General features: G+C 33.9%; 1 protein-coding gene across 4 annotated transcripts in view; it reads right to left on the reverse strand.

The window, feature by feature from the left end:
• Positions 1-25,453, reverse strand: part of RANBP17 (RAN binding protein 17) — a 250,922-nt gene that overhangs the window by 166,570 nt on the left and 58,899 nt on the right. For all 4 annotated transcript variants that reach the window (XM_045551185.1, XM_045551187.1, XM_045551188.1 and 1 more), the window contains exons 13-14: positions 14,572-14,677; positions 3,297-3,432 (exon numbers count right to left, since the gene is read on the reverse strand). In XM_045551185.1, coding sequence (XP_045407141.1) covers positions 3,297-3,432; positions 14,572-14,677 — 242 coding nt within the window. The remainder of the gene's footprint in view (positions 1-3,296; positions 3,433-14,571; positions 14,678-25,453) is intronic.

Raw genomic sequence — 25,453 nt, forward strand, 5'->3', positions numbered from 1 at the left:
TTTTAAAAGATAGTTCCTTTTTGGAATTTTTTAAGTTTCAAGGACCCATTCAATACTTTAGTAGAAAAACTGAATAGAATGCAATATGCAAAGTGGTTATAGCACAGGCTCTGGAGTCAGTTGTCCTGGGTTCAAATCCACTAAAACACATTAATTAACCACTCCAAGCCTCAGTTTCCATGTCTATAAAAAGGGAGGATGTTAATAAAATCATTGTTCTCAGCATTTTTGTGAGAATGAAATTAGATAACGTCTCTCAAGTTCTGATCAAAGTATTCAACACAAACATTACTCAATAAATGCATACAGCTACTACTGATGAATACTTCTTTCTCATAGTACTTATTTCTATCACATACATCACTTAGAACTCTTCAGTGATTCCACTTTTGTTCCTGGAGCACTGATTTCTATAAATTATATTTTTTTGTATAGATAGGCTTTTATAAAATTTTCAAGATGTTTGACATTATACCTTATTGAGAACTGCTGAATAATTTCACTTGTCAGCATCATTTTCCAAATCAAGAATATACTCTTTTTCATTGGAAAGTATTACACATGAGATTTAGGCCTAATTTCTACAGAATTCTACTACATATATACATTCACAAGTACAAAGCATAAAAACAATATGCCAGACCCTTGGGGTTGATAACAATAAACAAGGCAGAAACTGTCCTAACCAAATTATACTCTATACATGTCTTACCAACAAATAATTACAATGGAGTGTGATAAATGCTAAAATACAGAAAAAACAGGTACTACAGAACACAGAAAAAAAGAATTCTCCCAGAATTTAAGAGTTAAGAAGGGAATCCTAAAGGACGGGGTCATCTCAATGTAAAGGATAAGGACTTAGTAGAATAAGGCACAAAGGTGAAAGTAGGATTTTAAAAAATAGTGTCTGAAGCAAAACGTTTTCTTCTAACATTAGAACTGACAGAGAGCACAGATTGTTAAGGAAGCTAACAAAAGTTTAGCACACATAAAGCATGCAGTATAAACATAGAATACTGGAGCATGAAGCTGGTAACACAGAAAACAGACTGGGAGGAACCCTGTAAGTCATACTTTACATGATACAATTAAATGAGATAATGCTTAAAAGCGCTTAGCACAGTTCCTGGTACAAAATAAGCCCACACTAATTGTTAAACATTATTCACTTACTACTATCTAATACTCTCCCCTTACTAGGCAGGAACATTGCTTGAGCCCAGGAGTTTGAGGCTGTAGCGAACCATGGTCCTGCTACTGTTCTCCATCCTGGGCAACAAAGCAAAACTCTCTCTCTCTCTCACGCACGCACACATACATGCACACACATGTGCACACACACATACAAATAGTCTCCCCATTTTTGCCACAATTTGGAATCAAACAATACACCCACCAAGAAATATTTCCCACCAATATTTTACTTACTAAATGTCTTACAGAATCTGTTCTTTCATTAGTAAAATGGGAACAGTAATACCAACCTTGCAGGTCTACTATAACGAATATAGTGAGTGTGAAGAGTTCTTACAAGAGTGACCACCAGAAATGGTTCCAAGTAAGACAGACCAGCAGACAAATCAGAGAAATAGAAAAGCTGGAAGCTTTAGCTTCACTTTGGGGTTATGCAATACGAATGCCTTAGAAATAAAGTCATTTTAGGACCAACTCCCTTTGGTAATGGGGTAAGATGCACGCACCAAAACTATTAAAGTTACAATAAAATGAATCAATACCATTCTGATAATGTGTCTGCTTTTTCATAATACACATGATTTTTCAAAAAATAAAAACTAGTCTACTGTAATTTGTTTTCACAATTACCTTGTATTAAAAGTTTTATATATGTGTGTGTACATATATATAAAAACAAAAATTTTGAAAAAACTTCTGAAATCCAATTGTCCTAAAACAACTAATCTCACTTTACATATTTCTTTCCAAGTACTTTAAAAACAATAATTAGAAGGCTTTTCTACTCCGTATCATACTGTTCTAAGGCTCAAACCAAATGGATACTGGATTAGTAGTACTCACTTTCCCAAAGGCAAAATAATAAAATCTCTGGGTATATTAGACAATTTATCATAATTAGATTTATATCCAACCTTCAAGAAGCACACCTGGGATTTAAAAAAGAGGTTCCCTGTAAAAATTTTAGAGCATGTAATTTTTGTCTGATTCTAATTTGTCTTACTGACAACCTAAAACATTTATTAATACTCCTAGCTACTCTTTTTGCTTCCAAATGAATCTTATTCAATGGCAGCTAAATTCTAAGAAGATTTTATTGATATTAATCCTAAACTGTAATAAAATATCACAATACTTTCATAAGGGAAGCATCAAGCTGCATCACTTTCTTAACAAGTGAAGAAAATTCTACCTGGAATAAACTAAAAGATGATCTTAAAACCAAACAGATATTTTTTCACACTACTATACAATTACTATTACCAGAAAATCATAAGTGAACTGAACGTTAAGTTAAATTTCTTAAGATTAAAAAAAATTGAGTATAAAAAGCTTATTTTAGAATTTTCAAATATGGAATCCTTCAGCATTACTAAAATTGTAAATTCAAAGGAGATAAGAATATCCTCAGGACTTCTTACAGAGAAGGTTTTGGAAAGTTATTATTACAGAAAGAAGAAAAAAAAGCTCATGAATCTTATGTCACAAGTACTACTAAATATCTGCTTAGGGTTCACATAAATGCCCTCAATAATCCCTCATTATACCTCAAGATCAAGTCATTTAAATTTGCTGATGCTAAACATCAGTTATTATACTATGAGCATTCCCTACAATAAGGTTATTTAACTGCAACCTCTTACGGACACATTCTCCTAGTCCTCATTATTTAACAAGTAAAAATGCCAAGGAATGAGTGAATTATACTGGAAATCACATAAATAAGTGTCAAAAAAAAAAAAATCCCAGAACTACTAAAAGTTCTAAGCTACTAAAAGACCAAATTTTATGTTTTTAGTCTTGAAATACAATACGATAAGGCAAAATCCATTAGTGTTTAAAATAACTATTTAATGACTATCCATGTAAAAAATATTTACTACCTCTGCCAATCAATCTTCAAAGAAAATAGTAAATCCAGGTATAGAACAAGCAAATTAACCACACTGCATTTCCATACCAATTCATCAATTGATTTCAATTGATAAAATACACTTCTTATGTAGAAATTTCCCAAATATATCATTTAGCTTAAGGCTTTTAAGCATACATCTTTCTTCTACTCCAATAACATTTTAAAAAATCTCTAGTGAACCTACCTTTGAGGTTCTTTGAAGTTGATCACCAACATATGTTTTACGAAACTGATCCAAGAACCACAAAATGGCAAGCTCTATCTTCTCATTAGAACACTGAGGCAATCCAGAATCCATTAAAGATATGAGCTGAAAAACTCTTTTCATGAAAGAAAGAAACAAGCTTCAGTACAAAATCTTAGAGAAACAACATTAAAATATTTATCATAAATGCAATATGATATGTAATCACTAAAAAGTGGGAAAATACAAAAGCATATACAAAAAATATTTTTTAAAGCATCTGAAATCCTAACACAGAGATAACTACAATTTGGTCTAATTCCTTCTAGCCTTTTTTTCCTAAGACATACACAGGAATACAAAGCCTATATACGTATATATGTATACACAGATATTATTTTACTAAAAATTTATATATAAATGTAGAGCATACGTATAAAAATATTACATGTAAATATAAGTAAATATACATGTACATACAAGTTTTTAGTAAAAGAATGGTACTGAATGTGTAGCTTTGTATTTCACTTTTTTACTTAATCTTATATTTATAAATAATTAAATATTTTGAGATCACATGACTCAAAATTTTAAGAAATCAAGAGATACAGCTATCAAAAGTTTGATATATTACTCTCTTAATAAGTAATAAAAATTTTACCTGAAATAAACTACAAGATGATATTAACAAAATCAAAAGCTTCTAATAGTAAACTACTATTATTAGTTATCAGAAATTCATAAATTTTCTACTTATTATTGAAAATCATTATTACAAAATCATAAGTGAACTGAAGGTTAAGTTAAATTTCCTAGAGAAAAAGCTTAATTCAATATAATGAAAAGCTTACTCCAGAATTTCAAAAAAGAAATCTATAAACATTACATATTTTTGTTAAATTTTTCTGGTGGAGGCTGCCAAGTGCTTTGCATGAATAAAATCAGTACATTATAATAATTTTTTAACAGAAGTTAAGGTTATTGAGAAAGCATCACCCTTCTCTAATCTGCATAAAGGCTATCCCTAGTTCTGACACACACAGTTCCTTCCAATGTATGCCCACATGAACATACACACATTCATTGTTAATAGTTTTATGTGTCATTCCAGAGAAGTTTTTATGTATGTACAGTCAAATATGACTATAGTCTCCTCCCAACCCTTCTGAACACATGGAGCATACCCATACATATAGTTCTAAGCCTAGGTTTTTCCATTTAGCAATAAATCTTAGAGATCTTTCTACGTTAGATACAAAGAGATTTCTCATTCTGTCGTGCAGTTGCTCAACATTCCACTACATGAATGTACCGTATTTTCAAACATTCCCCTATTGATAGACACTAACGTTGTTTATAAATTTTTTGCTGTTATAAAAATGCTGCAACTAACAATCTTATATATGTCATTTCACATATACATATTTACAATATATAGTCCTAAAAGTCAAACTACTAGCTCAAACAGTATAAACTGTTATAGTTTTGACAGCTAGCTCAAACAGTATAAACTGTTATAGTTTTGACAGCTATTAACAAGTTGTCTTCCATAAAAACTGAAACAACTTATAGTCCTACCATCACTCCATGAGAATGCCTATATACCCACAGATAATTCAGCATGATACGGAATTTCAGAATTTTTGCAAATCTGAAAAATGGCACCTCAGTGTAGTTTTAATTTGTATTTCTCTTACATATGTGAGCTTAAAATTTTTCCATGTTTTTAAGCCTTAAGTATATCCTTTTCTGTGACCTGTTTGCTCATATCCTTTGCCATTTTTAGCTACTGGGGTGTCTTTTTATTACCGATTTATACAAATTCTTTATATATTAGAGAGCTGACCCCTTTGCCTATAATTGTACTGACCTTAAATTTGTTTTGTTTTTCATTTGTCTCTTGACTTTGAGTATAGTTTTTTTAATGCCATGCAGAAGTTTTTGTTGTTTTTCTTACACAAAAAAATTTAACAATTTTTTTCTTTTATGGATTTCACATAATAGCAAGGTTTTACCTCAATCTATGGTATTTTTATGTTCCTTTTTTTTTTTAACGTTTACCTCTATGATACATTTGGACTTATTTGATATATATTAATAGTGTGAGACAAGGATCCAACAGTAGGTTTTTCCAGATGGCTACCTCCTTGATTTAACATCATTTCTTTCTTGTATAGTTTATCTTTTGCTCACCATTCTGAAGTACCTGTTATCATATATACTAGTATTCACTTATGCATTCAGATTACTTATTGGACCTTTTATTCTTTTCCACAATCCATCTTACTAAATATATCTTGACCAATATTTTTGGTAATATTAAATAACTTTCCAAAGCATTATTTTTAATAGTTACATAAAATTAATGCTATGTCAAAATTTAATCATCTCATTTTGAATAAAAATTCTTATTTCTAAGTGAAACATAACTTTTGTCCTCTCTCTACTCCCAAAGACTTCTAGAAACAAAATGTCTAGGTCACAACATATGAACTTTATAAAAAACTTGGTGAGTATTATCAAAGCACAAGGATGGAAAAACATATACCACATATACTCGCCATCAAATTGGTACTAACTGATCAACACTAAGGTGTTCACATGGTAGTAATATTCACTGGGTGCTAGTGAGGTAGGGCCCCTGACCGGTGTAGGTCAGGAGGCAGGGGGGTAAACCCACAGCTAATGGAAATGGGGCACACTGGATGGGAGAAAGGCACACTTGTAGCCCTGTATTGGGTGAGGCAAATGCATTTCATGCAACCAAAATGTTTGTACCCCCATAATATCTTGAATTAAAAAAAAAAGAAAAAATATTTTGACAAGCATTTTTATAGTGATTATTTCCTATATTTATAAATTAAGCTATTTATTTTATAAATACACTTCACTTACCAAATATCCTCAATACCACTAAGATTTATGGAGAACTTATTAAAGAATTAGATTACTATAATCAGGTTTTGGGTTTTTTTGCCTAAGATAATGCGTTTATCCTCCAGTTTTGAAAGAAGGGACAAAACTAACTTTTAAAGCCTGTGTACTGTTAGCAGATTGTTGGAGTAACTAAGTTAAATAAATAGATACACTTATCAAACTTCATCTCTGGATCCAGGTGATTTGTCAGCTGACTTATATAAGGTATATATTGTTTTTAAGTTCTTTATTAAGTAGGACCTCCCTTCTTCTATTCAAGTTCTTTGTTCATTCTATGAACTTTCACTTATTTACTTTTATTTTCTTTTTATACCATACACTCCCAAATCCAAAGAAGATGTGAAACAAAAAGACAGCTTGCTAGGGGTGCCTTTACAACTCATATTAAGCATTTCCTCTGAGCATGACCTCTGAGCATCATGTCAATGCTCAAAAAGTTTCCAATTTTAGAGCATTTGCCTAAAAGGCAATGATCTCCCCACCAGGACAGTGGAAAAGAGTTCCCAGAAGCGTACATAATCCATTTGTCAAAGAAGTTTTGGTAGTTGTACAAGTTCAGCTGCAAATGCCTGAAATCCAAAATAATAATGGCTTAAAATAATATAGATATTTATTTCTCTCTCAAGCAAAAATTTAAGGCAGTGCTCCAAGGCTAGTTGGTGCTCCATGATGTATCAGCGGATTAGGTTCCTTCTATAATACTTTGTTGTTACACTTGTCTCCACAATCACTCTGTGGTCTAAGGTGGCTTTTTCAGCTCCAACCATTAAGTACACATATGTTACATACACCATGTTCATTTACATTCAGTCGCTCAGAACATAATCACATGACCACACTTAACAGCAAGACAGTGTAGTAAATCTAGTTTTATTCAGGGTGGCCATTTGCACAACAAAACATCACATATTTTATTACTACAGAAGGAAGAAGAGATATGGGGGACAATTAGCAGTCTCTGCCACAGTGCCCTTTAAAGATTTGTGGCCACCTCTAACAAATGCACAAGACCAATGCTTATATTGTATACATACAGGTCAAGTATCCCTTATCCAAAATGCTTGGGACAAGAAGTGTCTCAGATGTTGGATTTTTTGGAATTTGGCATTATACTTACCGGTTGACCATCCCTAATCCAAAATGAAATCTAAAATGCTTCAATAAGCATTTCCTCTGAGCATGACCTTTGAACATCATGTCAGTGCTCAAAAAGTTTCAAATTTTAGAGCATTTTATCTTCCAGGTTTTTGGATTAGAGATGTTCATCCTGTATATGATATTCACTCCCAGTTTCAATTTATTCTCCTGTATCTATTTTTCCTTTATCTTAAATTATTTCTGATAAAAAGTTGAGCAGGAATAAAAACATAAATCATTAAAAGATAAATCATGGGTCAGGCATGGTGGCTCATGCCTATAATCCCAGCATTTTGGGAGGCTGAGGCAGGAGGATCACTTGAGGCCAGGAGTTCAAGACCAACCTGGGCAACACAGTGAGATCTTGTCTCTACAAAAAAAAAAAAAAAATTAGCCAGGCATGATGGCACGCAACTATCATCCCAGCTACTCGGGAAGCTGAGGCGGAGGATCACTTGAGCCCAGGAGTTCAAGGTTACACTGAGCTATGATTATGTCCCTGCACTCCAGCCTGGGCAACAGAATGAGACCCCGTCTCAAAAATAAATAAATAAATAGTCTCAAAAATAAACAAACAAACAAACAATTTTGGTTGAAGTATGAGCATAGCACTTCAAATACAAAGAAATTAATTTTAGATAACTGTTTTGGATTTCCCTGGATATCCAATTAAATTAGTATTCATTTAGTCAACAAATATTTGAGGGCCTACCATATGACAAGTGTATTAAGTGTTCAGTGAGCAAGACATATATATCCCTAGTCCTCTAGAAATCTATAGTCTATCAAGGGAAAGACAATAAAACAAGTGATTACAATAAAGAATGACAGGTATTATAATAAATCCTATAAGGATATTAGCAAGCATTACTAATATTTTATGATGGAACAGCACAAAGATAGTGTGTGATAGAAAGGGGGAAGCATGGGTAGACAGCTAGAGAAGGGGAAAAAAATGGCTCATTTAAAAGCTTTAGTGTTCAATGCAGCTATAATGTAGTCAGTGGCAGGAGATGAGGCTAATGAGATAAGCAGAATCATGAAGAGCCTGACAAGCCATGTTGATTTTAATCCCCAAAACAATGAAAAGTCATTGCAGAGATTAAGCAAGCACTAACATAATCAGATCTGCACTTTAGAAGGACAGTCAGGGCTGGGAGTGGATGGAAGAAATGAGTTTAATTCTAGACATTGAATTAGAGGTGCATATGGGATAGAACAACCCAGTGAAATAGTCCAGTAAGTGTTTCGAAGTCAGAAGACAAGAATTACTAACATAAAATAGAATCACTGAGCAATGCAGAGGGCCCAGCTGAGGTTAAAAACAACGTATTAACTGACAATGGCACCTATCTATAGAAGTGTGCAATTTCTTTTATTATCACTCAACAAATCAGAGAAAACCCTAAATTCCTTCAGGATTAAGATTTTGTCGCACATAGGAGACAAAATATAGCAGTAAACAAAACAAACAAAGCATATTCTTTCCCTTATTCCAGTGGAATAAATAAATAAACAACATCAAGAGGTAATAAGTACTATGAAGAAAAATAAAGTAGGATGAGGAGGTTATTTTGGATAAAAGGGCAGAGGAGGCCTCTTGGAAAAAGAGACATTTGAGTACAGACCCAACTGCAGTGAGGGCGTACAGCCGGCCCTTGAACAACATAGGTTTGAACTGTGCAGGTCCATTTATATGTGGATGTTCTTCCACCTCTGCCACCTGAGATAGACAGACCAACCTCTCCTTTTCCTTCTCTTCCTCCTCAGCCTACGCAACATGAAGATGATGAGAATAAAGACCTTTATAATGATCTACTTCCACTTAATGAATAGTAAATATATTTTCTCTTCCTTATGATTTTCTTAATAACATTTGCTTTACTGTAGCTTACTTTATTGTAATAATATAATATATAATACATAAAACATACAAAATGTGTGTTAACCGACTTATTGTTAAGGCTTCTGGGCAACAGTAGCTTATTAATAGTTAAATTTCGGGGTGTCAAAAGTTGTATGTGGATTTTCATCTGTGTGGGAGGTTGGCGCCCCAACCCCCGCCTGCATTGTTCAAGGGTCAACTGTACTATACAAACATCTGGGAGAAAACATTCCTAGCAGAAGAAAAAGAAGTACAAAGGCCCTAAAGTGAAAACATACTGGTAATACTCAAAGAACAGCAAAGAGGCCAGTGTGGTTGAGTTCAGTGGGAAAGGATAGAAAATGGGGTCAGAAATAGCATAGGATGCTTTGGGGCTTGGAAATTGTCTTAAGTGTGACAGGAGCCACTGGTGGCTTATGAGTAGGGAAAGGGAGAGGAACATTATCTGATCAGACAGACGTTGAAATCATCTATATGATAGCACAGTTTGGGAGAGAAAGCAAAACTCTGAGCTAGTAATCAGAGTCTTCAATGAAAGATGAGGGATGACCAGGAGATGAGCAGGTGAGAGAAATAAGGAGAGGAAGAGGGTGGCACAGCTGACTAGAATAAGCCTGAAAGAAGCAGGCACTCTACTACCACTATTAGATTGAGAGAATACATGATGAATAAGACAAAACAACTGGGGAATCTCTCAAGAGATTTATATTTTAGTCATGATGAATGAAACTAAAATGACTATAAAATCATCTTTATTTAATTAGAATTGTGGGCCTGAGTACAAATATATTATCTGCTATGTTAAAGTAACATATTTAAATACATCAAAGTAATATGTTTTAATTATAAAGACTTTTGGCAGGAGCTTCTCAATCTTCTGGTTTGTAGTGTTCTCCCAGGAGATGGACAGCCAACATATAACATACAGAAGGCGACTGTATTATAGGTCCACTTACTTGGAATTTCTTCATATGAAAGTGATATTTTGTAATTTTACATAAGACATCATTCTGAATTTAGAATCTCAATATTCTAATACACATATTAATGTTGTTTCCAAACAAAGTGTATAAGTCCTAGAATATGCTCCACCTTGAATTTGCTTGGCCCTACTTGCACACCCACCAACCCCACCATCACTTCTCACTCCACCCCTGGGGTCCTAGCCACTTGTCTTGTAGCCCTAGTGAAGATTCACGCAGCTCCTGCAGTTATAAATCCTCCCAGGGGAAAGGAGAGGCAAGCCACAGCTCCAGTCCACAGTTCCAACTAAACTAAACCAGTAGCTGCTCTGGCTCCCCAACAGCTCCTCAAAGAAGCCAGGGAACACAACTCGTAAGTGTGGAAAAGTTAAACATCCAGGGGTAGACATCAACTGGTAAGAAACTGGACATAGAAAGAAGCCAACAAACAAACTGATTGCCCTTACTACTGCTTACCATGGGCTGTCCTGAGGCTGAGTGGTTTCATCTGGCCTCTAGGGACAATGTCTGTAAAAGCAAGCGACCAGCTGTGTTTTCTCAGTAATGTACCACCTTACACAGTTGATTCTCATTATTCATGGTAGTTATGTTCTATAAAATAGCTGTGAATATTGAATTAATTATACTGAATCACTGCTCCTAGGGGAAATATAGGGTTAGGTTCCTGCAAGCCTCTGGTCACATTTTTGCCAACAAATCATAACTTTATTTTGTGTGTGTTTCTGTTTAAAGACTCCTTATTTAACATATATTGCTGATTCATTAATATTCAACTCACAGCCAACAGTACTACAACTCATGCCTGAATGAAGCTTATCTAACCCACGTATTTTCTCTGTAAGGCACATAACAGCCTTCTTGTGCCTAGGAACACTATACAGCACTGTAGCACTACAGTGGAGCTATTTTAAACACTGAAAGCACAAATGAAAAGCACAAATGTGCAGCAAATTTGGCCCTAAATAGAATGCAAAAGGACATTTATTTGCAGTATGAGAGCTGTGACAAGAAGGCAGAGGATCACCTGGTTTAACCTCTGTTGGGAAATTGTGCAATATCCAACTCAAATTTTTCCACCCCTATGTACATGTCTGCAAATGACCACAAAAGCACCATGAATATTGATTTTGGACTTAGAAACAAATTTTGTCAAACAGAATAATTTAAAAAATGGAATCCAGAAATAATGAGGACTGACTATATTGTTTGCTCTTATTCTGTCTTTCCCTTTCCTCTTATTCTTTCTTCTCTGAAAATGTACCCTTCTCCCCACCCTCCAATAAAACATTAGCCTATAAACTTTACCTAAGGCTGTTTTCTAGAGAATGCAAGCTAAAATATAAAATAAATCTTATTTTAAGTTAAATATGTTTGCAGCTTAAAGAAAAAAATGAATTTTCTAACGGGCAGATATACACCTGCTTTGTTTATTTCCTATTATATATTTTCTCACAAAACAGTGGCAGTGAATATTCCCCATCTGATGATGAAAACTTTAAAAAATCAAGCTAACTATAGCAAAAAATACACTTAATTTGCACTTTACTAAATATGTAATGTTATCTTACAAGATAGTACAGAGGCACATTTTTTGCTTAGATGAAAATTAACTAAAGCATTTAAAGAAGACCCCTAAACACCTATTTATTCATATTTTAAGTAATTTGATTTAATACAGAAAGTAATTAATCTTAGAAAAACTGAAAATATTTATGGTCTACTCAGATTAAAATTTTATTAAAGAGATAGCTTAATGCTTGAAAAGGGTATGGAATAAAAGGAAATTTTCTATTCAAAATTACAACAAATTTATGAAACACCTAGGAATATATTTAAGAATAATAATGACAGGCCGGGTGCGGTGGCTCACGCCTGTAATCCTAGCACTCTGGGAGGCCGAGGCGGGTGGATCGCTCGAGGTCAGGAATTCGAGACCAGCCTGAGCAAGAGCGAGACCCCGTCTCTACTAAAAATAGAAAGAAATTATCTGGCCAACTAAAAATGTATATAGAAAAAATTAGCCGGGCATGGTGGTGCATGCCTGTAGTCCCAGCTACTCAGGAGGCTGAGGCAGTAGGATCGCTTAAGCCCAAGAGTTTGAGGTTGCTGTGAGCTAGGCTGACGCCACGGCATTCACTCTAGCCGGGCAACAGAGCGAGACTCTGTCTCAAAAAAAAAAAAAAAAAAAAAAAAACAAAGAATAATAATGACAGAGAATATCACAACTAGCTATAATGATTTTAAGGACTTTCATAGGGTAACAGACATCTAAGATCAATGGAAAAGTATGAAAGGCCTGGAAAAGACTAAGAATTTTATTTAGGATATAAGTGGTACTTCAAATCAGTAGAGGGTAGGGTTGGCATTAATTAACACTTTGGAAATTTTAGAAAAAGTATATAAAACAAAATAAATGTCGTATATATTAAAAATTAAATATAAAAAGCTAACACCATAAAAGAGCTAGAACATATACATGGATATTTTTATTATCTAGGAGTGAAAAAAATCTTTCCAAGTATAAGCAGTGGAGAAAATATGAAGGAAAAAATTCATAGATCTAACCACATAAATATTGAAAGCCAGTAAAAAGCAAATTTCTACAGTAAATTAAAAACACAGAGAAAATCTTTTCAAAATGAATAGTAAAATATTAAGATTTTTTTTTTTTTTTCTGAGGCAAGGTCTTGCTGTCACCCAGGAGGCTGGACTGCAGTGGCATGACCATACCTCACTATAATCCTGGGCTCAAGCGATCCTCCCACCTGAGCCTCCCAAGTAGCTAGTACTACAGGCTCATACCACCACACTTGGCTAATTTTTTTATTTTTTTAGGCTGGTTTTGAACTCCTGGCCTCAAGCGATCCTCCCACCTTAGCCTCAAAAAGCATAAGCCACTAAACTCAGCCAAATATTAAGATTTTTTGATATATGCTGAGCTTTTATGAATAAATTAGAAAAGATATTTACAAAAGAAAATCAATATAGATATAAAAATCACAAAGAATAAATACAAATGACAAAAAAAGGAATGGAAGAAAATGTTTGACATTACTAGTAAACAAATAAATACAAATTAAAACAAAACATTTGTTACCTATAAACTGGCAATAATATGAATCCTATTATCTAGTGTTCAATTGTTGAAAAATGGTTAACTCCCACAGCCTTTGGTTTCAGAGGATAAATTGGTACAACTTTTTCAGAAGACCATTCGATAATGTGTACTGAAAGTATTTAAAATGCTACATACCCTTTGATCAGCTATTCAGCTTTTAGGAATTAACTTTAATGAAATTATTTCAAGCTACATAAAGATAAAACTAAAAGAATATTCATTGGAAAGCAGTAATAAAGAAAAATTGAGAAACAACCTAAAATCCCAAAACCAAGGGTCTATTTAAATTATGATACAGCTTAGAATATTTAAATGTCTAGGTAAAATATTCATGATATTAGGTTTGATTTAGAGAAGTTGTGTATATGTATGTCTATGTGTCTCTCCGTGTAATATTAATACATAGCTTACTATTTTGCCAGGCAGTTCTAAGTACTTAAAAAATATATTCCTTATAGTCCCCAATGAGTTAGCTATTAGGGTTATTTTAGTTTACAAAACATTATGACAATTTCTGTTTTAAAAAAGCCGAAAAACACGCATGTAGTGTACATATACCCACATACATTAAAAGACCCAAAAGGTCTTCATCAAAATGATAATAGTTACCTCTAAAATAATATATTATTCTTTTCATTTGTATTTCTAAGTCTTCAACAAAAACACATATTGCATGTATAATAAGGAAAGATGTTAGTAAAAATAAAATACAATCAACTCACTTGCTCCCTTGTATTATTTGTATATAGAAATTTTCCTCAGTTCAGAATAGAAACATGAGGAGATTAATTCAACTGCTTCTTCTAAAGGCTGTGGCCATTAGGGAAAAAATCTAGTCAAGATTCATAAACAAAGCTTGTGTTGGATAACTGGCTACTCAATGCTTTTTGACCAGATATATATCATCCCAAATTTTGCCACCATTCCAACACACACCAATTTTTTATGCTCTATCAGATCTAAACAATAAAAAGCAACCTAAATCTTCCTCACATTATTCGCACAAAGTCTAAAAAAGATTTGAGTCTACAACTTATTAGAGATTTGACTTCTACAAATCATTTAACCTCTAAGCCTTGGTTTTCCCATCAATAAAAATGGAAATAACACCTTCCTCAAAAGGTCATATATGCAATACTTTAGCTCATAATACCAGCTCAATAACTACATTTCTTAACTATTTAAATTTCTTTAAATTACATGGCTGTTACTTACCGACAGGATAATTCTCCATCCATAGCATCATGTTCATCTGTACTGATATATGTTAATCTTCCTCCTACAACTGTCCCAACTAAGTATACTAGCCATGCAAGACGTCCTAATATATAACAAGAAAGAAAAAAGGTTAGGAAATATTACTAGAAATAAGCTTATTTTTCAAAAATGTCCAAATTTAGCAAAATGATCTATTCTTTCAAACAAGTGATAAACTATTGTGAACTCAGTATTTAACATAAAGTAGAGATTTGGGCATTAAGTTTATCAAGGCAGTATAATAGTTAAAATGGCACAGATTTTAGAGTCAGATAAAACTACATTTGAATCCCAGCTCTACCAATTTTCTATGTGATCTTACATAAGTTACTTACTTCTTTAAGTCTTAAGGACTTTTTCATTTGCAAAATGGAAAAAACAATATCTATCATGAAGACTTATGATTGAAATTAAATTTGATAACAAAACAATAAATGTAATATTGAGGACCAGGGCTGTTATTTAGTAGGAAAGTACTATTATGAATGATCCAATGACCAGCATCTTTTCTGAATGTTCAATGTCATGACAGTAAAAGTCTGATCATTTTAAATATTGCTCCTGCTTAAAACATAATAGATGGTAATGAATTTATTCCCTTTGTATTTTTGTGCATGATTTTTAAAAATCTAAGATTTCACTATGCAATTCATGTTGTTTGACAGTCGAGTTAACTTCATGGCCGACAGTAGCCCTTAAAGGATTAAATACTTTCATAGGAGTGGCACAAATGGCAACATCTATAGTTTTCACAAATCTTACTTTGGAGTAGCCAAAATTGACTAATTTGGAAATGGAAGTATTTATTGAATGATTTTTGTTTAATGCATATTATTTTACATCTCTGGATTCATCACGTAAGATACTCCAGTATGAATAATTAACAACATAAAATTAACTTCCTAAAAAGAAATTTTGTGCTATCCTTGGAGACTTATTTTTCATAGAGGAACAGGCTATTTCATAATACTTAAATGAATTACGTTTCTGATTGTAAAACCTTTTCAGGTGAACTTAGGGGTTTTGAAAAGGTGTGGAATCTAACAGTCAAGAAAGAGGCTATCTGTGCTTGTTAAGAAGACTTAAGGATAAAAAAGTAGAAAAAGAATACATTCTTATTTTCCTGTGGATAATAGCAGTCATTATTATATTACAACTAATCAACAACTCTATCACAATTTCTGAAGAGACATCAGACTATTAAGGTGACAGACTTTCTGTAAATTAGAAATATAGTGTGGCATATAACCACATCCCTTGTGCTATCACAAAACAATGAATAAATCAAAACTGATCAGTGATACAGCCTTATACATTAGCAATGTGAAACATATTAAATAGGAGAACATGAACACTAATTTGATCAAGTAATCATCATAAAACAGACTCAAGTTTCATGATATGTACAATTAGTGGAAAAGGTAACACAACAAAAAGTCCATGTAGGAAACTGAAGGTATTGAGAAAGTTACTCTATGTACTTCAAAGTGTTTTATGATCAATATAAGTCTATAATAACATAAGCTCTTCCCTGATAACCCTGCTTCCTCTGTAGGCCCTGACAAGTGCTAGCTGCTTTCTCTTCCACGTTTCTTATATCCTGGGCCTTGAATATGGAGGTGTTCTTTGTGTTCCTCATTTCCACATTCAACATTTTCCCTCTCTTCATCATAAAAGCACTCACCTTTACACCTTATGTCATCAAACTATACTACCAAATATCCCTCCTTGTTGCAATTATCTACTCTCCCTCATATTATTTCCCTTATTTTTTGAAGGTATTGGTTTCTGGCTCACTGTCACTCTTTCAAACAATATTTCTATCATAATCATTATTGATTCAATACCTACAAAGATGAATCCAACAATCCTTTGGTCTACTGGGAATTTCCAATCCATGAACCTATCACTTTTTAACAGCTTCACTGAAATATAATTTACATACAACTAATCTACTTAAGGTATTAATATATAATTCAATGTTTTTTAGTAAATTCACAGGGTTGTGTAACCATCACTACAGTCTAATTTTGGAACATTTTCATGCTTCCCCAAATAAATCCCACCCCTTTAGCAGTCCTTCTGCATTCCACTCTAGCCCTCCAGTCCTAAGCAATCACTAGGCTATTGTATATCTCATTAGATTTTTTCCATCTAGACATTTCTCATGAATGGAATCATACAATATGTGGTCTTTGTGACTGTCCTCTTTCACTTAGCATTATGTTTTTAAGAATCACCCATGTCATAGCATGTATCAGTAGTTACGTTTCTTCATAGCTGAACATTCCACTATTCAAATACATCACATTTTGTTCTTTTTATTGATACATATTTATAGGGTACATGTGATATTTTGTTTCATACATAGAATGTGTAATGATCAAGGGTATTTAAGGTATCTACCACCTCCAGTATTTATCATTTCTATGTGTTGGGAACATTTCAAGTTCTCTCTTCTAGCTATTTTCAAAGTACATTTTTGTAAAATATAGTTGTCCTACTCTACTGTCGAACATTAGAACTTATTCCTTCTTTCTGTTTATTTGTGCCCATTAACCAACCTCTCTTCATTCCCCTCCTCTCACCCACATACCCTTCCCAGACTCTGATAACTATCATTCTACTCTATACCTCCATGAAATCAACTTTTTTTTTAGCTCCCACATATGAGTAAGAAGATATATTTGCCTTTCTGTGCCTGCTTATTTAACATAATAACCTCCAGTTTCTTCCATGTTGCTACAAAGAACATGATTTCATTCTTTTTTATGGCTAAATACTATTCCATTGTGTATATATGCCACATTTTCTTTATCCATGCATCCGGTGATGGACATTTAGGTTGATTCCACCCACATCTTGGCTATTGTGAATAGTGCTTCAGTAAACATAGGGGTGCAGGTATCCCTTTGATAATACCCTGTAGTGGGATTGTTGGGTCATACAGTAGTTCTATTTTTAATTTTTTGAGAAATCTCCATACTGTTTTGCATAGTGGCTGTACTAATTTACATTCTCACCAACAGTGTAGAAGAAGAGTTCCCTTTTTTCCACATCCTCACCAGCATCTGCTATTTTTTGTCTTTTTAATAAGAACTGTTCAGTTTAACTGTGGTAGGATGCTATCCCATTGTAGTTGTAATCTGCATTTTCCTGATAACAGGTGATATTAAACATTTTTTCATATACTTGGCCGTTTGTATGGCATCTTTTAAGAAATGTCTATTCATGTCATTTGCCTACTTTTTAATGGGCTTTTTTTAACTGTTGAGTCCCTTGTATATTCTGGATATTAGTTCCTTGGACGATGAATAGTTTACAATGTCTTTTCATTCTGTTGATTGTTTCCTTTGCTGTGCAGAAGCTTTTTAGTTTGTTTATTTTTTTTGCCTGTGCTTTTGAGGTCTTAGCTATAAAATCTTTTCCTAGACCAGACCTAAAGCATATCTCAAGTTTTCTTACAGCAGTTTTATAGTTTCCAGCTTTATATTTAAGTCTTTAATCCATCTTAAGTTGATTTTTGTATGTGGTGAGAGAAACAAGTCTAATTTCATTTTTCTGCATACTCAGATCCAGCTTTCACAGCACAATTTATTGAAGAGGGTGTCCTTTCCCCATTGCATGTTCCTGACACCTTTGTCAAAAATCAGTTGGCCGTAAATGTGTGTATTTATTTCTGGGTTCTCTATTCTGTTCCATTAGTCTATGTGGGTTTTTACATCAATACTATGCTGTTTTGGTTACTGTGGATTTATCACATTCGATTTGTCTATTCAGTTGATTGTTTGGATTGTTACCACCTTTGGCTATTATAAATAATGCCGCTATGAACATTATGTGTACAAGTTTTTATGTGGATGCACTTACTTTTAACATTTTGAGAAACTGCCAAAATGTTTTCAAAAGCATCTGTGCCATCTTACATTCCCACCAGCAATGTATGAAGGCCCAATGTCTCCAAATCCTTGTCAGCACTTGTTATCATCTTTTTGATTATATCTATCCCAGTGGGTGTGAAGTGGTATCTCACTGTAATTCTGACATGCCTTCTCTAATGATGATGCTGAGCATCCATTCACATGTTTATTGACCACTGTGTGTCTTTTTTGGAGAAATGTCTACTCAAATCCTTTGGCCATTTTTAAGGGTTGTCTTTATTATTATTGGGTTGTAAGAGTTCTTTATGTATTCTAGATGCTGGTCTCTTATCAGTCACATGATTTTCAAATATTTTCTCCCATTCTCTGTGCTGTGTTTCCACTTTCTTGATGGTGTCCTCTGATGTACAAAATTTTTAAAAACTTTAATAGATTTAGGGGTACAAGTGTTTTTTGGTTACCTAGATGAATTGTATGGCTGTAAAGTCTGGGCTTTTAGTGACCCATCACCTGAAGACTGTACATTGTATCCAATATGTAATTGTTTACCCTGTATCCTCCTTATCCCTACCCCCTTCTGAGTCTCCAATGTCCATTATATCACTCTGTACGCCCATAGCTCAGCTCCCACTTATATGTGAGAACATGCAGTATTTGGTTTTCTGTTCCTGAGTTACTTCACTTAGGATGATGATCCCCAGGTTCCATCCAAATTGCTGCAAATGACATTATTTCATTCATTTTTATTGCTGAGTAATATTCCATGGTGTGTGTGTGCGCGTGCGTGTGTGTGTGTGTGTGCATACATCACATTTTCTTTATCCATTTATCAACTGATGGGCACTTAAGTTGGTTCTGTATCTTTGCAATTGTGAATTGTGATGCATACAATTTTTTTTTTTTTTTTTTTGAGACAGAGTCTCGCTCTGTTGCCCAGGCTACAATAAGTGCCGTGGCATCAGCCTAGCTCACAGCAACTCAGACTCCTGGGCTTAAGCGATCCTACTGCCTCAGCCTCCTGAGTAGTTGGGACTACAGGCATGCGCCACCATGCCCGGCTAATTTTTTTTTGTATATATATTTTTAGTTGGCCATATAATTTCTTTCTATTTTTTTAGTAGAGACGGGGTCTCGCTCTTGCTCAGGCTGGTCTCGAACTCCTGACCTCGAGCAATCCACCCACCTCGGCCTCCCAGAGTGCTAGGATTACAGGCGTGAGCCACCGCGCCCAGCCTGATGCATACAATTTTTAATTCTGATGTAGTTCAATTTATCCAAGTTGTCTTTTGTTGTCTGCTTTTGCTGTCATATATAAGAAATAAATGCCCAACCCAAAGTTATGAAGATTTATTCCTGTTTTCTTCTATGAGTTATACAGTTTTAACTCTAAACATTTAGACCAAGGATTCATTTTTACTGAATTTTTGCATATGGTATAAAACAGGACTCCAACTTCATTCTTTTGCATGTGGGTATTCAGTTGTCCCACGAACATTTGTTGAAGACTTTTTTTTGTTTGTTTGCCATAAAGTTGTCTTGGCACTCTTTTAGAAAATCAATTGTCTGTATACTGAGGGGTTTATACTGGGACTCTCAATTACATTTTATTGATCTATATGTCTGCCTTTATGCTGGTACAAAACTGTCTTGATTACTGTTGCTTTGGAGTAATTTTGAAATCAGGAAATGTTAGTCTTCCAACTCCATTCTTTTACAAGATTATTTTGGCAATTCTGGGTCCTGCAAATTTCATATGAATTTTAGGATAAGCTTGTCAATTCCTGCAAAGAAGCCAGCTGGGATTTTAACAGGGATTGCACCGAATCTGCAGATCAATTTGCAGAGTATTGCAATCTTCACTGTATTAAGTCTTCTGATCCATGGCCAAGAGATGTCTTTTGACTTATTTAGATCTTTAATTTCTTTTAACACTGTTTTACAGTGTCAGTGTATATAAGTCTTACACTTTTTTTCAATTTAAAATACTTAAGTATTTTATTCTTTTTGATGATATTGTAAATGGACTTGAATTTTTCCCCTTCATTTTTGATTGTTCACCGCAAATATATAAACATACCATTGATTTTTGTTTATTGATCCTATATCCTACACATTTGCTGATCTCTTATTAGTTCTAATAGTTTTTGAGAATATTCCATTTTTTCACTCTCTTTTACACTCTTCACGTCTTCCCTACCCTGCTTACCTAACTTCAATTCTGTGGTCAGTCATTACCATCTCTGCCTTCTGTATACAATTAACTCCTCTCTTGCTCTGGCATACTCACCCCACAAGACCATAACTGTTTATATCCAATATCCCACCTATTCTTTGCCTAGACTTAGTTTAATAGGAGAAAGATGCAACTGTGTTTACAAGTCTTGAATTTACCTTCTCAGTTAGGCCTTACCTAGATATCCTATCAATTTTTAATACCTAGAGTGGTAGCCTGTCCTTAAGATACCCATCATCAATTCCTTCCCTCCATGGGCCACCAGGAGGTGGAGTCTATTCTTCCAATCTTTGTAAATCTGGGCTGGATTGTAATTGCTTTGATCAACCAAATATGGTGAAAGTGACACCATTCCGTATTGGACCTAGTCTTTATGAGAACTGGTTTACAACAGGTTCCTCCAGTCTCTCAGGGAATGCTTGCTCTAGGAAGGCCAGCTACCATGTAAAAAGACCACATACCCTGAAACCATCATATTGTTAGGAGGCCTGAGCTAGCCATGTAGAGAGAATAAATGGAGAGAGAAATGCCCAGTTAGAGTACATGTTCCAAGCATTCCAGCTGACACACCAGACCAGTGAGTACAGAAGCATTCAGGTGACTCTAGCCCCAGTTCTCATCTGATTACAATGCCTGAAAGACCCTAAATGAGAACCATCCACCTGAGCCTTATCAACACCCAGAACACTGAAAGATAATAAAACAATTGTTATTTAATAAGCCACTAAATTCTGGTAATAGATAATATAATCCCCCAACATTTCCCATCCTCCTTCCTTGCTTCGTTTTTTTTTACTTTAGCACTTACTTTCCAACATAACATATTTATCTTACAGTTACCTGTCTATTCCAACAGAAAGCAAACTGCATGAGAGCAGGTATTTTTGTTTGGTTCTCCACTGCATTTCCACAGCCTAAAACGGTGCATGGCACATTGTATATTATTAACAGACATAGGTTACTGAACTTAGAAATCATTACACAGAAAATATAGCATGAAACAGGAAAGAAAAGGTTAACTTTATCAATTTAGAAAAATTATTAAAATGTAGACTCATTATAAAAAAATGATTATTAATGGAAATTAAATTTATACTGCTTAAATTAAATAAAAGCAACTTCTTGTCAAAATATACTCAATGAAAGATATGTTACAATGTGCATGTTCCAAGCTCAGGCTGAACAAAGTAACATTCTGCCTTCTTGTTTCAGCTTCATACTATAAACAAGTATTCTTTTCATGGTCTGTCTATTGTCACATTTTTTCATATTTTTATGCTTCTTTTTGGTGATTTTACTGTTTAAAATGGCCCGAGCGTAATGGTGAAGGGCTATGTAATGTTCCTAAATGAAAAAAAAAAAACTGTGATGTGTCTTATATAGAAAATACATGTGTTAGATAAGCTTTGTTCAGGCATGAGTCATAGCGCTGTTGGCTGTGAGTACAAGGTTAATGAATCAACAGTATATATTAAAGTATCTTTAAACAACAACACACACAAAACAAGGTTATGTATCATACTGGTTGATGAAAATGTGACCAGAGGCCCACATGAGTAATGGTTCGGTATTTGCTACTTCAATGTTTAGAGTGATTTTATGGAACATAACTACCAAAAATTGGCTGCATTTCTCAGTATCTTTGATTCCTAATCCTGAACTGTGCTCTCTGTCTGCTGAGTCTTAACCACAGATGAGACTGCATATGCCTTTGGGATCATTACCAGGGAGAAGTTTCACACTTCTTTTCGTTTCCAAAATACTTGAAATAAAACCAAGTACATGTGACACATGAAATGAATAATGGTTGATATAGCTGGGTTTACATTAAGTAAACTTACTTTTGGGGCTTATCATTAATGTTTACACAGAAACCTACCTACTAGCTCTTGATAAAACATGCCTACCTGAATGAAAATAGACCAAGACTTCACGATGCATGTAATTTTTATATTTTTCTGTTGGAAGTAAATATTTTTTTTAAAAAATAGAAGCAATACAATTTAGCTACCAAGAGCAAGGCTCAAATTCTGCCTCTAGTACTTAATACTAGTTACTTAATCTTGCTTTAATTTCCTCATCTTGAAATATAAAAATGATAACAATACCTGGCTTATAGGGTTGTGATAAGCACTAAACGGTATTCTGCATGTAAATTACTCATAACAATGCTTATCAACAAATGCTATAAGTGCTCAGTAAATGTTGGCCATTATTACTGTTATTATTAATAGATATCCCCCCCTTTTAATGTGGTTCTGTATTACACTTACCAATACCATAAAATATACCAATATGTAACATTTACTTGTTCATTCTGTGCCTTACTTTAGAAGCTGCTCAAGAAAATGAAGTCACACAATAAGAATTTTTTAAGTTCTCTCCTTTCCACTAAAGAGAGCTGTTACAATTGAAGCTAGTCATAATTAGCCATATGTACTTTCTTAATCCTGTTTGTAAAACAAACACAGATCCTCCAAACTGGGGAGGTGGGAATCCATGTAAAAGTCATTCAGAAAAACATTTGCTAAATACCTACTATGTGTCATGTTTTGTGGTAGGAAAATAACTCAGTATTTATATGTATGGGGGAGGGTGGGAAGGGTAAGAGATTCTATGCCCAAAGAATTTAACCTGGTGAGACAGATAGGGAAAAAGGGAAAAAAATAAAAAATTTTTACAAAAAATGTGATGAGCACCACTGTCTAATAACAGAAAGGCTAAACATGCTAAATATAAGACATGAATTTCTCACAATTTAAACTTTTATTCTTTAATTCATTTTATCTGTGACCTTGAAATTAACCTTTTCATATCAAAGAATGCCATGCAAGGATAACATGTGATACACTGTGAGCAGTTTTTTCTAAAATACGGTAAATTTTGAATAGAAGTTTATTTATTTAAAGACAAACACAGTACATACTTACTCTTTGTTTTAGAAAGCAAGTATTTCTATTGTACAAGAAATGGAAAAACAGATTATTTCTTAACCCTTAGAAACTTAAGTACTGAATGAGTTAGGATTAATGCTAGTAACAAACAATCAAACATAAAGACATTATTATTGAACTACAGAATACAATCCTGATATTTAGCTGAATGAGAAGTGATATTTCTCATAAACATTAAACCATTGCTAAACCTGAACAATTTTAGACTCACAGTATTCAAAATAATAAATGTTAAGAAGTTACTTTGGGGCCGGGCACGGCCAGGCGTGGTGGCTCACGCCTGTAATCCTAGCACTCTGGGAGGCTGAGGCGGGAGGATGGCTCGAGGTAAGGAGTTTGAGACCAGCCTGAGCAAGAGCAAGACCCGTCTCTACTAAAAATAGAAAGAAATTATATGGACAACTAAAAATATATATAGAAAAAATTAACGGGGCATGGTAGCGCATGCCTGTAGTCTCAGCTACTTGGGTGGCTGAGGCAGGAGGATTGCTTGAGCCCAGGAGTTTGAGGTTGCTGTGAGCTGGGCCGACACCCCGGCACTCTAGCCTGGGCAACAGAGCAAGACTCTGTCTCCAAAAAAAATAAAAAGAAGTTACTTTGGGAAATAAGCCAGACACAGAAATAAAAATACTTCATGGTCTCATTTAAATACAGAATTAAAAATAAAAAGGTAGAATACATAGAAACAGAGAATAGCAGTGGTTACCAGGGGCAAGGAGAAGGAAATGGGGAGAAGTAGGTCAAAGGGTACAAACTTGCAGTTATATAGGATGAATAAATAAGTCTAGAGATCTAATATACAGCAAGAAGACTACAGTTAATAAGATTTTGTTGTATATTTGAGATTTGCTAAGTGAGTAGATAAGTGCTCTTATCACAAAAATTTTAAGGTAACCACGGAAGGTGACGGATAGGATAATTTGCCTGACTGTAGTATTCATTTCACTATCAACACATCATGTTGTACACCTTAAATATATACCAAAAAAAAAATAGAGGGTACTTTGGTAATGTAATTACCTCCAAAAAGTTTAAAGAACCATGTAAATCCACATATCTAAATTACATTTAGGAAAGAAAATCTGATACATGAGTTTCATTTTATAATAATACTAAATTTCCATTATAATTTTCCATTTTTCTATTTATTCTGAAATGTTCAAGGCACTTGTTTTAGCAGCTGTTCAAGCATAGAACATTTTTTCCTTAACAAAATAATTATTGCTGTAATAATCTGTAATTATGGTTTATAACTGCAATAATCCCAAAGAAATCAGTCATTACCATAGATCACCAGTAATCGTTAACTACTGTTAATGACCTATTTCTTAGGGATTATTATTTTCGTAAACCATGACCATATCGCCACAAATACGGAAGAGCAAGACAATATAATACAAATGAGATCATAATATAATAATAAACTTATTTTGTAACATTAAAAGCCATTAAGCATCTAAATTAAAGCACACATAACAAGAGCATATAATTTTCTTTGTTCAACACTAACTGAGGTGTTTAGTCTGCATAAAAGAAACTAAATACTACTACACACAATGTACAAACTAAAGACATGTTAAGTATTTTTTTGTAATATAAAACAATCATTTTTAAACAGATCATAGACTTTTTTTAGAAGACTCCTTCTCACTGACATTTTGACCAGAAGAAAGGAAGAAACAAATATTTTTAAAAATTTTACTACAACTACTAACTATCCAACTAAAAAGAATCCTTCAACTTACAATAATCAAGAAGCAGGCCTGAATTAC

This window comes from Lemur catta, chromosome 5 (assembly GCF_020740605.2).
Source record: "Lemur catta isolate mLemCat1 chromosome 5, mLemCat1.pri, whole genome shotgun sequence".
Taxonomy (NCBI): Eukaryota; Metazoa; Chordata; class Mammalia; order Primates; family Lemuridae; genus Lemur; species Lemur catta.